Source organism: Polyodon spathula, chromosome 7, assembly GCF_017654505.1.
Source record: "Polyodon spathula isolate WHYD16114869_AA chromosome 7, ASM1765450v1, whole genome shotgun sequence".
NCBI lineage: Eukaryota > Metazoa > Chordata > Actinopteri > Acipenseriformes > Polyodontidae > Polyodon > Polyodon spathula.
Window position 1 is genome coordinate 8,323,848 of NC_054540.1, and position 12,539 is coordinate 8,336,386.

The 12,539-nt window shown below is 35.4% G+C and overlaps 2 protein-coding genes across 14 annotated transcripts in view; both read right to left on the reverse strand.

The window, feature by feature from the left end:
- Positions 1-1,729, reverse strand: part of LOC121318103 (protein MON2 homolog) — a 38,135-nt gene extending 36,406 nt beyond the window's left edge. For all 7 annotated transcript variants that reach the window (XM_041254403.1, XM_041254402.1, XM_041254401.1 and 4 more), the window contains exon 1: positions 1,222-1,729. In XM_041254403.1, the coding sequence (XP_041110337.1) occupies positions 1,222-1,329 (108 nt within the window). In that variant the 5' untranslated portion in view covers positions 1,330-1,729. The remainder of the gene's footprint in view (positions 1-1,221) is intronic.
- Positions 1,730-5,023: 3,294 nt separating this feature from the next.
- LOC121318104 (ubiquitin carboxyl-terminal hydrolase 15-like) overlaps positions 5,024-12,539 on the reverse strand; it is a 31,493-nt gene continuing 23,977 nt past the window's right edge. For 6 of the 7 annotated variants that reach the window (XM_041254406.1, XM_041254405.1, XM_041254404.1 and 3 more), the window contains 7 exons: positions 11,567-11,845; positions 10,981-11,051; positions 8,513-8,628; positions 8,231-8,380; positions 7,818-7,921; positions 7,538-7,626; positions 5,024-6,814 (listed from right to left, as the gene is read on the reverse strand). In XM_041254406.1, coding sequence (XP_041110340.1) covers positions 6,620-6,814; positions 7,538-7,626; positions 7,818-7,921; positions 8,231-8,380; positions 8,513-8,628; positions 10,981-11,051; positions 11,567-11,845 — 1,004 coding nt within the window. In that variant the 3' untranslated portion in view covers positions 5,024-6,619. Of the gene's footprint in view, positions 6,815-7,537; positions 7,627-7,817; positions 7,922-8,230; positions 8,381-8,512; positions 8,629-9,890; positions 10,068-10,980; positions 11,052-11,566; positions 11,846-12,539 lie in introns of those variants that run through there. The other variant, XM_041254410.1, reaches the window with a different exon arrangement.

The window sequence follows — 12,539 nt, forward strand, 5'->3', positions numbered from 1 at the left end:
GTAAATTAAGAAAGAAAATGGTTGCCTGTTGCTAAACTACTTAGCCTATTTGTAAATGGAATGTCATTCCTATTAGAATGGAAGGAACATTGAAAAAGATCCTTTAAGTTTTGTTTAATTTTAAAAGACATTGCAAATACACTTCAAGGCTAAAGAACAGTTTGAATTACACTGTAGTAGGTACATACCTGTTGAGAGGTGACAAATGGCTTCAAATAAAATGTAAGCACTAGGATGCAGGCCAAACACACGACAGAAAAAGCAGGGCGTACTAGAAAATATTTCTGTAGCTGTGGCCAGACAGTGGTGTTACTGTACCAGCAGTGACTGACACTTGCAGTATTTCAGCAGCTGTATTGTAGATTCCTTTTTGGCTGCATATCACAGCCAACAAATGAGACACATGACAATCTATTTCTCGATTTGTATAAGCCTACAGTAGCAACAGGTTTTCTGCACTTCATTTAGATGCTATTATGTGGATGCATTTAAAAACACAGAATAATAATTGTACAGTACTCCTAATGTACTGCAAATGGAGAAAATGATTAGGAAAACCCAGTGTTTTTACAGAAAATATAAAATATTGGATGAGATTTCAAAGACTATATCTCAGAAACCACTTGTCTGATTTCAAGGTTGATAGCATTAAAGTAAATACTGGATAATTCTCAAATACCAGCACTGTGGGGAGGAGTCCTGAATAAAACGCAACAATGTTTGATTGTATTCTTATTGCAGTAATACAATACACATTTCTGAGCACAGTTGCGTTGTTTGAATTCAATATCAGCAAGAGACTAACCACAGTTAAGTCAAAACGTGTAAGCGCCACAGCAGGGCACTTCGCCAAAAGCCCGAGTTCGGCAACGGTCCATTTATATATATATATATATATATATATATATATATATATATATATATATATATATATATAATAAATGTAGTCATAACACCGTGATACATTGAGTACTTCGTTTTGTTTTTTTTATCTGCCAATTAAAAACTGGTGCCATTGAATTCGACTGCGCCTCTTCCTTTTTGTTTTGGCTGTCATGTCAAGTAGTTGTGGACCAAGCCTGTCCCCCAAGCCTGACACATTTAAGTAACTCATCACATGCGAAGCTCAGTCTTACCAACTATGCAACAATCCCCCCCTTCCCGTTACGACTCCCCAGTAACACAACATAGCAAAACTGCAACCATGGCATAAGAGATTACCTCTTTCACAGGAGGAAATTTTTTCTTGCACTCCATAGAGAGAGACCGCAAATCAGTCTGCATATTGTCTACTAATTTCTTCACCGCTTCTGGGGTACTGGTCGACATTTTTTCCCTCCTGTTTCCGTAAGCTTATGTGTAAATCAAAGGTCAAAATAAAATAATCGGACTCCTACACAGCACGATCTGGCCTATAGGTTAGCCTTCTGTATACAAAAAATAATTAAAAAAATAAATAAATAATGAGTGGACTACTATAAGCGTCCACAGGCTGTGCCACTTTCTTCTTTGCAATCCTCTGTCAATCCCCAAATCGGCAGTGGTGATGGCACGCACACACTTGTTTTATTGTTGTTCTAAAATTCCAGTTCTTATTGCATTCATTGTATTCAACACCCAGGCAGATGTCCAGTTTAGGGTTTAATATCTGTATATTTCAGCCGGAGCTTTCACGGATCCTGTCTTCACCATTTGCTGCACCGTTCCGATCCCACAATGCCTGAGTGCACACTGACACGTCACTCATACTTCCGTAAACAGAGCCCAGATCTCATTAGAATCGCCACAGCGCCCTCTGTGGTTGCTCAGGCAAACATACGGCCACTAAACTTGTTTAATTTCTGAATTTATTAGAATGCAGCCTAGTGGCTCTATACACCACGTACACCATTATTGAACAGCTACATAAATCAAGTAATGTATTTTCATTTAGGTATGAATATTATACAAAAATGAAGGATAATCCATTACATAATCTATTATCTGTATTAAAAAAAAAAAAAAAAAAACGTTATTTCTACAGTGTTTTGGAGACAGACTAGGTCCAAATACATGTTCTAAGTGGGTACATTATTGGAAATGTTGTAAAAATAAATAAATAATAATAATAATAATAATAATAATAATAATACAGTCAGTCAGTCCTTTGCCTAAAAGATTTGATATGTATCTTACTGTTTTGGCAGGATGTCATAATTCTCCCTTTTTGACAAAAATGTCTATGTTTTTTCAAACATTTACATGAAAACCATGCAAGTTATACATAGGACGCTTTTTGTCTTACCTCTTATATCATATATCAACATTTTCATTGATAGAATAAACATCTTAATAATTACGCATGTGCTCCAACACAGGACTTATTGTATAATTCAATTGTAGCTTTATCTCAAATTACAGAATGTTACCATTACAACATTCATTGCTATTGAATGTTTCACTCTAGACCCGTAAACAGATAAAAGAGGGTCAGCTGGGGAAGTGAGCAGTGACACAGAGTTTTATATTTCTAAAGTATTATTGAAGACACTGCTGAGTCAGCACACACACACAGCATTGGGACATTTGTATTGTTTCAAACCATTGGCAAGGTTGTTTGAGATTTTAATTCTGATTTGAGTCAAGTTTCTGACCATTACTATTGCATACTCTTGCAATATAATATATGCAATTGTGCAACAGTGAATTTTATTTATTTATTTACTTCCTTTTTTAACAGTACTGGTAGCAATTAATAAAGGATTTTAGATTATTGGTTCTTGTTGAGATTATTATGGTAAATTCATACCGTAGTTTTCTAATGTACGTGGTGAAATTGATTTCACAATTACTTTGCAATTAATAGGGCTACTGTAAGGCACAAAATATAATTCTAGAGGGTCTCTCACAGTTCAGCTTAGTTCCAGTTATAGCTAAACTGAGTGGTTTCATGACCCATAAGACTTTGGTAATGTGACGTTGATTTATTTGATGTGCACCAAGTACTACGCTTGTCATATCGCTCCTCGCTATACTGTGGATTCGGATATATCGTGGTCCTGGAGTTGGTTTCCCATTTTTATTGTCTAACTGCGTATGCCTTAGGTGCAATATACATAGGCACTTAGAATTACTGTTTGTTTTATTTTGTACTGCACATCACAAACAACAATATACAATACAATTAAAAACAACGCATTAATATCTTACTGTTATCATATACACAGGTATTGCACAATAGCACAAAGCAAATTAAATATCTACTTGCTGAAGCGGTTTTTATTTTAGCCAGCGAGGTGTTCATGCCTGGTAGCAATGCACTAGCAAAAGCTGAAAGGCAGTGACATCAGCTCCGTAGCAACAAGAAGCCTGCTATGTTGTTGTGTATGGGGTCCTTTCAGCGCGGGTTTGTGCTTTTGAAAAAGGAGAGGAAATTAGTTGGAGACTGGAGTTGATGAAAAGCAAGTACTCTCCGCAGTACGAATTAAAACGGTGTGCTGCTTTTTATACGAAAAATGAGAAAAAGCAGGTTGTGTAGAGGATTTATACTGGATCCTGACGTCCTCGATAAAACGAGGGAGTGGTTGTACATTATTTGTTATCAGTTTGTTTTTCTATGTGTCTCTCGTTATATCGCGGCCCTCGATATATATACTGGTCCTCGACACCCGCGATATATGGAGTGGGTGGTGTATTTACAGTAGGTGATTTCTAATTTTAAAACGCATGTGTAAAAAACACATACAGTAAGCTGTGAATTGAGTCTTACAACATTCAAAAATCGACATTGTATTATTTTCCCTTCCCTCTGTGCTCATCACTTAAGTGTTATTGGCATTAATCTAAAAATCTTTGTACATGTGGACCTATTCATTTTAGATCTCTCTTTGTTAATGATTGCATAATTGAAAGTTTGAATAAACTAAAGTTATCCCCAATCCCAATAACAATCATATAGTATATATTTATTTAAAAAAAAAAAAAAACAACTTTTGAATTTGTAGGAAAACACTTGTGGGATTAATATAGGATTAGTTAAATTACACCCCCACTGTTTAGATTATTAAAATAGATCCCTGTGTGTGTTAGACCTGAATTCAGGTTAAACTGAATGCTGCCACAGCAGCACTTTAAGAAATTCCTGTCAGGTTTTAGAACAGCACACAGCACTTTGACAGCTTTGCTAAGGGTCACTAAAAATATACTTTCCAGTGGAGATAACAAGTGCATGATGTTTCTCACCCTCCTGGGAAAATCAAAGCTGCTTTTTGACAGTTACAACTTGAAAGTATGTACTGACCATTTTGAAATGTGACTTTGTAACAAAGCACACAGGAAAACTCAAGTGCAGAACAAGAGACTTGTTAGGAAAACTCTGATTACCATAATGGCAGTACATATTTAAAAATTCTGTGAGAAAGCAAGTGGAGTTACATTGTACAGCATTTACGTGACTGACTGGAAATGACTGGAGTATGTGTGAAAGAAAGCAGAGCTGTCACAAAGGAAGTGGAGATAATGATAAGGAGGACTCGGGGGGGGGGGGGGGGGGGGGGGGGGGGGGGGAATCAGAAGGCGGTCAGCTTCACCTACTGTCCCATTATATTTATAGTCAACTTCAGTTAAGTTGGTCATCATAGAGGTGTGTACACAAGGTGTGGAATGTGTTCCAGAAAACTTGAAACTTAATGCAATCTTTTATTTGTCTTATTCTAAGGTGTTTACAAACTCTGTAAACCAAATGTCTTCTTCTTTCTACTAAATGTCACCTATCCATTCATGATTTATAAATGGAATGCAGAGCTGAATGAACAGTTAAATGTCTATTTTCATAATTTCTTCACAAACAAATACACATTTCTGCACTGTAGTATAGAAAACAGCAAATCAGCAGAGAAGGATATTTCATTGGATACTATATCTAGACTAACAGCTCCAAATACAATGTCCAGTAGCTTTCAGATTATTGATTCAACTATTTGACTTTTTTTTTTGTAATGGAAACAGTTACAAAAGGGTATATCATAAGGTCAGAAATCACAGATGAAGGCCTTGCATATCTTTATTTAACTTGTATAAATAAACATGCACATTTCAAATGTAAACCCAAGTGAACTCAAGTGCAGACAAAAACATGAACCCCTGTAATATGGGAGGTTAGAATTAACTTTACAAAAAAAAAAAAAAAGTTTTGAACAATTCCAAATCAAAAAGCAACCTTAAAATACCAGGAACAAAACAGCATCCAGAAGAGTTACTGAGCAAAGCCATACCCCCTAGATCTCACGCAATCCTGGTCTCACACATCGCTATCAGCAACACTAAGATAAATAAAATAATTTACCATATGTGCACTCACAGAGTGAACCTTTATATACAATATTCATAGCTTATTATATGTTTATTTCATTTTTCCTATTTAAGACCACCATCTCTTTATCCTGCGAGTGGGTATTTAGGCATTTACTTAGGTATTAGATATTAGATATTAGTAGCGTACCCCAGCATTAGCAGATCTACTATGAAAGGTAGTCAAAAATAAAAAATACATTCCTAGAACTACATCCTATGGAAGGCATCAATCAAAACTCCACACTTTTATTTATTTATTATTGGCATCCTAGCCCCTTTTACTGATCAGTGCTAAATTCGAGGCTTAAAACTTACTTGATATGTATCAGTTTATTAGACTGTCATGCAGATGTTATTTTAACTATGCACATCTTCTGAGATTATAGTAAGGCTATGGTGATTTTCTTCTGGATAACAAAATCAAATCAGAAGAACTACTACATCACCAACATGTATAACCTCAAAACTAAAAAAAATCTTCTGGCAAGTATTTGTGCAAGATGAGTGCCAATATATAGATAATATACAGTTGGATTTTTTGTTTTGAAGCAAAGCTTTAAGCACAACAAAATCGCATTGAACTAGGGCAAATATCCATTTGGTGTTGTGCGTTTTAGGTGTTAATGGCAAATGCAATAAATCTGCATACTTAACAGAGCATGAATGAGGGACCAGGTAACAAAGAGGCATTATTACACAGAGATCTAAAACCCAGAATCAGTCTATCAGCAGCTTTTAAAATGATCACAACTATTATAAAAAAAGATTCATGAAACTTGTCACTGTACTTCAAAGTAGTAGAAATGTCTGATCACACACATTTACTCTGCAATTTAAAGGCAGGTTTTTTTTTAAAGCAGTAAACACTAATGTAAAGACTCTCTGAGAAGTCATAAAACAATTGCTGAACTTGTGGCACTAATATATTGGGGATAATAGTGCAATATCCGCGAAAGTCCAGCAGGTTCACCAACATTATGAAAACTCAGTTTCAGTGCTCATCTTAAGTATTTACAAAGCAGTAATTAAAATGCATATGCAAACATATGTATGTAGTACCTCTGAGTAATAATAATAAAAAAAAAGTCATATCTCACAAATCTCCAACATTCTTTAAATTTGAAAATAGGGGAATGCGCTATATATCTGCAAGTATCCGATTCTCTTACATCATCAGCATTCAGCACTGCAGTGCAGCTATTAAACACATTCCCATTCTAAATTAAAGCTAAACAACAGTGACTCAATCTGCATGGAGGTTTTTTGTTTATGGCTTCAGATAGTCCTTTTAGTTAGTGTGCATACAGTTTTCATTTTCTACATCATGCTCATCATTGTCATTTTCATTCAAGTCTTCATCGCTCTCTGCTGGAGCCCCTGCAGCTGCTGAAGCCCCTTTCTCAGCTTCCCGGTCAAGTGCAAAATAACCAGTTCCACTGATTGTGTCTTGTCTCTGGTAGAAGAGTACATACGCAGCCTTGGACTGAAATGAAAATAACATTCATTTCATTTAGCAATTTGATACAGAACCAATACAGGACTTGTATGCAAAGTTATGTTTAATTTTAATTACAGCATCATTTGGGTCCAAAAAACTGTGCCAGATTATACAGTGTTCTGGATTATAGAGGTACTGTATAATCTAATACTGTACCTAAGAAAAAGGTATAACAGACAAACTATCTGGACATGTTAAATACCACTATTATAGTACAGTAGAAGTACTGTCCAGGTTTACCCTATAATTCAAGGATTGTATTATTTTTAATTTAAAGAAGAATTCTAGTGTCACTGTACCATACCTGAGTGTATTTATGCACTTTATTATAAACATAGAAAAGAATAATCACACAACTTGATGCTGGACTGCACAATCAAATTTACATTAACGTTCGGCAGACAAAACATGCCAGATTCCAGAACAGCCAGGTTCTGGACTGTAGATGGTATCACACCATTCACAAATGTGGCAGAATTACCGGTATACAGAATAATAGTTTGTACAGGGGATAGATTAGACAGGTTTTATTGTACCTTAGTACAAGCCCTATTGTAACCATGGCAGTATTTAGTTCTGCCACATTTAAAATGAACTAATTCCACACTTCCATTTGCTATATTTAGATATGACCTGGCATAGCTTTGGTAAGGTTTATGGAATTAATTCATTAGCTATAATATGGTCTACAACATAGAGGCTCCTTACCACTATTTGCTCCTCAGATGCAATTGAAACGCTGCTGTCATCGAAGTAGTACCACTTATCATCATCTTTGCTCTTAGCAAAGGCAGTATCTAAAACACAAGACAAGAACGAAAGCTTTCTGAGTAACTAAACCACTGAAGCTTTAGAATAAAAAAATTAATAAAAATGAATCTCTTTCATGCCTCTCAATTTTTTTAGAATTTCAACTATGACATAGGGAGGAGTAAAATTATTTGTTACTATTTGTCAAAAAAGGCCACAAGATAAAAGTATTTCTTACAGTGTCCTCCACCCATTCCTCCATAGTGGTTAGATACAGCAATCAGATCATATCGACAGGGGCCGGCATTGGGGTTGATCAGGAACTCTGACATGTCCAAATCACTAGGCGAAAAGATACACTTAAGAAAAATAACCACTTTTATACAACATTTTCACCAATACAGATGAAATTGGAAACCAAATAATCCACCTATTATAATAATATGCTTGATCACTATGCATATTAAATAATCTTATTAAATTGTGACTAGTTTCCTACAGATTTTTTAAAAATCCATAACTACTAAACTCAATAATGTTGAATTTAGAAATACAAAAAACTCAAATCCAATGACAAACGTTTCATCGTCATTGAAACATTTGTCATTGAATTTGCACTTAGTTTCATAGCAGTCGTAGTCTGTTAAATACCTTATAGGAAAATCCACCAAGGTATCCAACTTGTCCCTCATATATCTGCTGTAGGAAAAGCGTTTCACATGTACCACAAGAACTGGGGGCAGCGACCACAGATCTAGCTTCTTAGTGGCTTGCTGGTGTTGTTTACAGTTCGGACAGTACCTTTTAAAAATAAAAATACAAAAAAAAAAAAAAGGAACTTCAGTTATTTAGCAAGTCCCCATTTATTGATTAATTTAGTCATATTCAACTTACATTTTAACACATGAATCTGTAAGCACATACTGAACTCACCATGGATCCTCTATTCCAAGTTTTTCCTTTGTAGTGAAAAGCTCAATACAATCTTTTAATTTGACAAAGACCTTTTTTTGAGGTTTATATTCCATGCTTTCGTGCTTCTCAAAATCCTTTAAAAGAAAATAATAAAACATTTAAAATCAAAGTTTCAATACAGCTTGCACTTCATCAAACGTTTTAAATATACTCTTAAATCCATAATACACCCTTATCTTGTTATGGTGTTTGCAATTACTCAAACAATGAGTCTTTGTTACTGTGCTTTCACCTGAGTTCAAAAGGGGGTCTTCAGTTCTAGTTGCCTGATATAGACGTGTGTAATGTAGGCTAGATCAGCCAAAGTGTCTTCATAGAAGTAAGAGCCAGAGCCATCTATTGATCTGCCACAATCAACTTTCATTTTTATTTTATTTTTTCGGGCAATGCACAACTTCTGAACTCAGTCCAAAGCACTTTATCACACAGACTTTAATAAAAGTCTTTGTAAAACAAACCACTCAGAACGACTGCAAACATCACAGAAAAAGTTAAGTGGACAGTAAATTTTCAAACTAAGCTAATTGCTCCTTTTTATCCACAGCGTTTTCTTTTTTTCATTTTGATGCAGATGAAAAACAAATAATAAAATGGATCACTAACATGTCAATGAAGGATAAAGAGTAAAACACATGTTGCAATTAGCAGCCACATTGAGCACAAATGAATGGAAAAGAAAATGCTTTGCAATTTATGTAAACTTGAATATTATAAATGATAATTACCAAAGATGGATTGTGATTTCAGTAGAACTAGAATTTAATTTTCAGCACAACATAAGAGTTATACAAAAATCAAATGAATATGAAGTTATGCTAAAGACAGATAGAAATGCTTTACATAAATGTAGTGTTCAGTTAATGTACTGGTATCTGCAATATAGCACAGTAGAAATTATACTGCCTGGCCCCTTTACTAGGATCTGTATCTAATACTGGGTTGAGTTATCACCTGCCATGATCACCTATGGCACAAGTTGGCATAGACTCCACAAGTTACTGAATGGTGTCCTGACAGATGTTAAGTCATTAATAGTTTTATACAGTGCTGCTTCGCTACAGGGCTCTTGGTTATAACGTGCCTCCAGCATGTCTCCCCAATTCCCTATACTAGTGATTCATGCAATATTTCTACAGTAAATACAGTTCCAGTGTTCAAACTACAAACAACTTCTCAGTCTAATTTCCGTTTCTGTCTCTCCCTTTTGATACAGTATCTGAACTGAAGAAAAGGTGCAATGGCACTTTATAACACAGATATCTTATTCAGCATTTGTTTTATAAATAAATATTAGACCTATTACGTGGTTATATAATGTATTTACTTTTTTGCTGCAAGAGGAGCTGCGGCTTTCTCCAGGAGACGAGACGCTTCAGTCCCGCTCGGGCAGTTGAACCTGAGCCCATTCCCTCTTCACCCCTCCCGACTCGCTCTCCTCCTCGCACTTTGCTGTCTGTCACTTCGAACTGAACTCCCGACCGCCACTTAGCCAGGCTATTTATAGTTATAACTGCTAATTAAAATGATCCACAAGTGGGATGTTACCATTTTCTTCTTTTTTTGTAAAAAATATAGCACAGATTACAAGGTGCTTTATGCATGGTTAATTCACGGTAAGTAACATTTTTTGCTTTACTATATCTGCATTATAAAGAGGGAGTTAATTTATTTTGTATTTTAGTCAGATGTGTGTTGTTATGTGTCCCGCGGCGCCCCCCATTTATAATGCTCTTCGGTTACAACACTCATATTGTGGGTGTCCCGAGACTCACGTTATAGCGAGGGAGCACTGTATTTCATGCAACTTGAGCAGAGAGATAGGCAGTGGGATCACATAACACATCAAATGATCAGCCTAATATGAATCTAATTCAGGGCAATACCAAATAGAATTGGGCAGACAGGTCATAATAAAGTGCAAAGACAAACAGGCATTGTTGAACAATACTGATGTCCCAATCCTTAAGCAAACTGTTCAACATCATGAGTTCAATAAAGTCAAGTGACAGTAACTTGACCAATCAGATGTGTGTAACTTTCTATTGAGGTAACAACAGATGTGGATTTCAGTAAAGGGAGTTAAATAGCTTTATATGAAGTAAAATAAAATTAAACATTTCATTTAAAAAAAAAAAAAAAAACTACCCATATAAATGGAACTGGTCAAAGGCAAGGACTGTGCCGCAAAACAAATTCAGCTTCAGAATATATGAGGTTGCAATTCTATGTATTTCATGCCAGTCTTTTCCTGACCAGATGCTGGGGTGCACCTGGTCATGGCTTAGAAATACATTACATTAAACTTAGTGTTTTCAGGTTTACCTATACATTTATGAGGCTATAGTATTAGATATATGGTATTTATTGAATTATAGTGGTTGGGGAGAGGGGATATACCAGTACATTTACAGTATTTGAAGGTTTACCTCAGCTGCACTGTCATCAAAATATCTTTTCTTCAGTCCTGGTTCCCAGTCCAAAGACAGATAGGATCTCTCTTTATAAAAACAAAACATGTATTTACTATTGTTAAACCATACATTGTTGAATAATCTATTTTACTGTGGGAAATTAATCGCTTAGATGGCCAATTTAACAGATATTGTTTTAAGGCTTGTAACTAGTTCTAAGAGAGGTACATTTTTGTCTATATGGAAAACAGTGTATATCTGCCACTACTATATGTATTATAAAGGAACTTGGGACCTTATTTCAGGCGATTGCAGCTTGAAAACAAGTTACTATCGCAAATGCTTATTTCTTCTAAAGTATTAAAATGTATATCTCTCTTTTTTAAAATCCTTTAAAAAACAAAAACAAAAAAAACAACCCACCAGTCTACTAGTTCTCTTTTTGTCCAATGTTCTACTAAGTCAAATTACATCTTTTAAAAGTGCAAATCTTTGATTACAGATTACTATGATTGTAGATTACTGGTACTGCTGTTTTTATTAATTGTATTTACTATACTGATAAAATGATCGCAACATGCCTTCAAGATACCTGACTCACCGTCTAGCCTGTGTTGTCTGTCATCAAACCGTATTTGCCCGGTCTCTTCTTTCATGTAATTGAAGTCTGTGTTTCCCAAGTTGTTAAACTGGAATGTAAAGAGTCGCTTTTTGTGTCCCACAAGCTGCTGTTGCCCTTTGCTCTTTTGATCGGCACCAATCCCATTCTCCAGGTCATTGTCTCCTCCCACAGACCCCTCTGATTGGCTGTTATCATTTTCTGAAGGAAGCTCCTGATCCTGACTAGATTCGTCATCCTGTTCGTCCGTCTCCATTTCACCTACAACACAAATTAAAATGTCATGTGAATTTCTTTTTTTTTTCTTTACAACAAATTAGCATTCCACCCCAACCATGGAAGTATAGTGCTCCACCTTTATAACGCTGTAGTTGAGAGCCATAGCTAAGAGACCATGCTGTTTGTGTTCCGCCTTATAACGAGAATACTAGTGTTAGCGCAATGGCATTTTGGGGCAAATGGGAGTCATGACCGTACTGCCTTACAACCTGTTCTGCAGTATAAAGAGTCACCTTATAAAGGGGGAGAACTTTATGTAAAATTTAAAATAGTTTCTTACCACTTATTATCATAATGCATGCCACTAAAATTATCAATTTACATATTCATATACACATATATATATTTTTTTTTAATATTTAACTGAAGTTCAAAGGCCAGCCCTGCAGGAATCCACAAGTGCTTTGTGAAGCAAAGCAACACTAAGTTAAAGTAAGGTATTGCTTTTATTATGGAAATATCTGTTAAAGTCTATATGTATATATGTTTGATATTACAATTGTGTTATTATATTATTCTGTGTTTTGGAAAACTTCGATATTATCAATATCGATATCAAAATACGTGCATGATATCGATGTACAATTTTTATATCGTTGCCCACCCCTAATTATTTCATTAATTAAAAACTACATCTACTATACTAAGTGAGTAGCTGACAGGGACTGGGATTAAC